Source organism: Nanorana parkeri, unplaced genomic scaffold (assembly GCF_000935625.1).
Source record: "Nanorana parkeri isolate BGI_ZX_2015 unplaced genomic scaffold, ASM93562v1 scaffold475, whole genome shotgun sequence".
NCBI classification, from domain to species: Eukaryota; Metazoa; Chordata; class Amphibia; order Anura; family Dicroglossidae; genus Nanorana; species Nanorana parkeri.
The window spans coordinates 192,953-196,663 of NW_017306743.1; the positions used below are offsets into that span (position 1 = coordinate 192,953).

At 43.3% G+C, this 3,711-nt stretch overlaps 1 protein-coding gene across 4 annotated transcripts in view; it reads right to left on the minus strand.

Moving 5' to 3' along the window:
• Positions 1 to 3,711, minus strand: part of FLNA (filamin A) — a 90,006-nt gene that overhangs the window by 24,774 nt on the left and 61,521 nt on the right. For 3 of the 4 annotated variants that reach the window (XM_018560709.1, XM_018560708.1, XM_018560707.1), the window contains exon 28: positions 3,476 to 3,665. In XM_018560709.1, the coding sequence (XP_018416211.1) occupies positions 3,476 to 3,665 (190 nt within the window). Of the gene's footprint in view, positions 1 to 2,324; positions 2,349 to 3,475; positions 3,666 to 3,711 lie in introns of all 4 variants that reach the window. The other variant, XM_018560705.1, reaches the window with a different exon arrangement.

The following is a 3,711-nucleotide window of genomic DNA, read 5'->3' on the forward strand; positions in this document are numbered from 1 at the left end:
TTTGCCCCCCCCCCCCCCCAACAGACATGTGCGGTATGTGATGTCCTGCGCCCCGCCTCCAGGATGGCGGTGCGTATGCACAGAATGCACTGGTGGTCAAACCCAAAATAGCATAAAAAATGTGTTTCGTTTGATGAAACTAATTCATTTTGTCCGAAGCAAATTTTTAGTCTTTGCACATGTCTAGTAATATGTGTGCGTCAGTTAGTGTGTGGTGGGGTCTAAACAGACCAGACATTTCCCTTTTGAAATATAAAAAGAGATTGAGGACAGAGTCCTCTGTCCATACAGGCAGGGGAGAGCAGCGGGGATCAGAAGCTGGAGCCGCTTCTCCCTGCAAGCTGCGGCAGTGTTGGCCGCCTAGCGTATGTGCTCTGTATGGCAAGGGGGCGCAGCCAGGCTGGCCCTGGCTGCGCCCCCTTTCAGCTGCACCTGAGGCAAGTGCCTCACTCGCCCCATGGTAGCTACAGCCCTGAGTGTCTCAGCTATTTCATTAACCAGATGCTGCTCTGTGAGGTAGTACAACATAAACTACACCATTCTGCACTGCTAAGATAAACTAAACTATAAATGTAACCAACTTCAAACATTTGAAAGGTTATTCAAATGCACACCGACTTTGCTCATTGCTACCAACTGTTATATAGGTTCGGGATGACAGTGTAGGACATTAGGTATCCTTAAGGCTTAGCGTTTGGTAATGAGGTTTCTATAGAAAAATGTGAATTGACCAATTAAACATTTGCAGAACCAGTGACATAACCATGAAGCAATGCAAAGCGCAACAATTTCCTGAAGGACTGATTATCCATAAGAACACGGCTATAGAGACTAGCCAAAGTGAAGTGAAAAAGGGTGCAGAGCCAAGTGGAATTAGAGTTGCATCTGAGGTTCTGAAGATGGTTGAAATAAAAAAGGAGCCATACAAAGCAGACATGCAAGAGCAAACGTTATGAGAAACAAGTACCAAATCCCACCCAGCACAGTTCAGTGGGATAGAGTGTGGTCTAAGTAACTGATCCATGATTATGCCAATCAAGTTCTACAAGACCTACGAATTTGGTATTAGCAATACAGGTCAAGGTGGAGACAACTGGCACACTGCCTAAACCCTTAAAAATTAAAATGACCATTGTACTCTCAGGGATGTCGTTTGTTTAGTGAACTCTGCATGTTTTGATATCTACATGATGGCCAATGCAGACCTTAGAAGACCAGGGATTGTTAAACTGAATCCAGTCATTTATTCCACACTCTTCAACCACAGAGCTATAATTAGGCCAATCTCACCTCACCTAAAGCAGGAAGATATGAATGGCCATCCACCAACCACAACATAAACCCATGGCCTTAATACACGAACAGAATTAAAATGTAGCTGTAAGAACAACATTGGCTGGACTGGGAATGCAACCTACACTAAGCATATCTGTATGGCACATTGGGGGAACTCTACTTTTGAGCTTTAGCAGCGTTGCAAATACGTATTTATAGAATTACAACGCCATGCCTACAATGAAAAGTATAAATATGTTCCCAGTCCATCACTTAACCATGTTCTAAAATGGGCTGTACACAGCTGTTATAGCCAGTACGCTAAAGGAGAAATACCCTTAAACCCTTTTAATGATTGTATTTGGTTAGGAAGTGGTTAAAGAAAACCACACACCTGAGAATTTAATTTATTATAAATAGGTCCAGCTATAGCTCTCCCAATCTCATCATTACAGATGACATGTTAGATTTACAAGTATCAGTTGTGTATACGAGCTTAAAAGGAGAATTTCATACAACATTTTGGAGAGGTTGGGCACCACCACATTTGACATGTACTCCTCGACGATCCTCAGTAGCCTTGATCCACCATGTTAATATTCCTATATTTTGTACAAGTTAGAAGCATCCCAAATGGATTGTAGACATTTTCACCATTGCATATGGTGAGATATCACAATTGGGAGACAGGCTGGTTAAACTGTCTCCAAAAAACACAGATGGAAATCTCCTTTAAACTGCCAACTAAACTTTTTGAGAGTCATTTGATGGTAAAGCGGACTGGTGTTTTTATTAAACGGGGCATTCATTTTCATGGAGCTCGTTGGGCTACAAGCCAAGCACCATAACAGAGTATGCCATGAATCCCCAACGTCTGACCCGTCTAAAATTCTAGTGTTAAATGCAAGATTAAAAAAAAAGGTCTAATTTTCAGTAAGAGACCTCAATCCTGTATACAACAGCTGTGAACACCCAGATTACAGCATTTATGCTTCCAATTGTAAGGGACAGGGACAGTAGAGATCCGTCAAGACCAGCAAGCTGCTTACCTAGCCCGTGACCTCCGATTGACACTGAGGTGAAAGGGCAAAGAGCAAGGAAAGGACATGTGAGACAAGGTGACAATGTGAGGGTAAAGTGCATCACAAAAATAAAACAGCAGAGATAAAATGTTCATCATGACATGTTATGCCATAAACCGTGTGCAGCGTGTGTACGTAAAAAGCAGTGTGAGGAGAGCAAAACGGTCTTAATAGGCATTCCACATATACCATGTGCTACATAAAAACAGGTAAAAAACATCAGATGTTCTATGGCCTAGATTAACAGTGATCATATGTAAATAAAAGAAAGCAGAAGCACCCTCAGCAGCAAAGCTACAGTCGTTTCTAGGGCAGAACTGCAGCAGTACGACATTGACCCATGTCCATACAGGCAATGCCTCCATTCGCCTTACTTTCGGCACATAAGGTCAAATCTTTCCCTTTATTACTAGTGCTATCTGCTAGAGCAGGGGTGCCCACAATTTTTGTGTTAAGATCTACTTTTCAAATGACGAGCTACACGAGATCTACCAACGGAAAAAAAAACCTCTCGCTCTCTCTCCTGGCTGTCTCTCCTCTCCCCTGGCTGTCTCCTCTCTCTCCTAGCGGTCATTCCTCATTTTCTCTCCTGGCTGTCAGTCTTTCCTATCTCTCTCTCCACTAGCTGTCTCTCCTCTTTCCTGGCTGTCTCTCCTTGCTCTTTCTCCCTTGGCCGTCTCTCCCCGCTCTCTCCTGGCTCACCTTGCTGTATTTTGCAAACAGTGTAGTGCAACAGGCTGTGTAAACTAATATTCTTTGATGTAATACATAGCACTTCAACCACCAGTATCCACCAGAAAGGTGTCTGGGAGCTTGGCTCAGCCGACTCAGGCTAAATCGGTAATCATGTGTGCACAGCGAAATAAATATAGCAAAATGGAAGAGGCCACCATTCACACCGTTTGTGATCTACCAGCATCAGCTTTCAGAGCTACTGGTAGATCACAATCTACCTAATGGGCACCCCTGTGCTAGAGCCTCTCAGCTTAACCATATCCACACAAGGTAGCATGTCTTCTACAAAATGCATCAGCTGAAAAGGTTGTTTTTTTTTACATGAGCAAAAATGTAATATGAACATGCATAAAAAACTGAAACCAAATTGGGCTATTCCCTACCTGTCACTGTGCATTTGCTAGCATCCCCTGTTGGCACAGCACGAATGCGGTATGGAGAATATGGGATCTCGTCGCCTCCATACTTTATGAGAATAGTGTACCGTCCAGTCATATCTGGCACATAGGACACTGTATAGGTGCCATCTTGGTTGTCACGGATGGTAGCCTTCTTTGGTTTGCCTTCAGGATCCTGAAATTAAGGTAAAATTAGCCCATATTGCAGCAAGCCCAAAAAA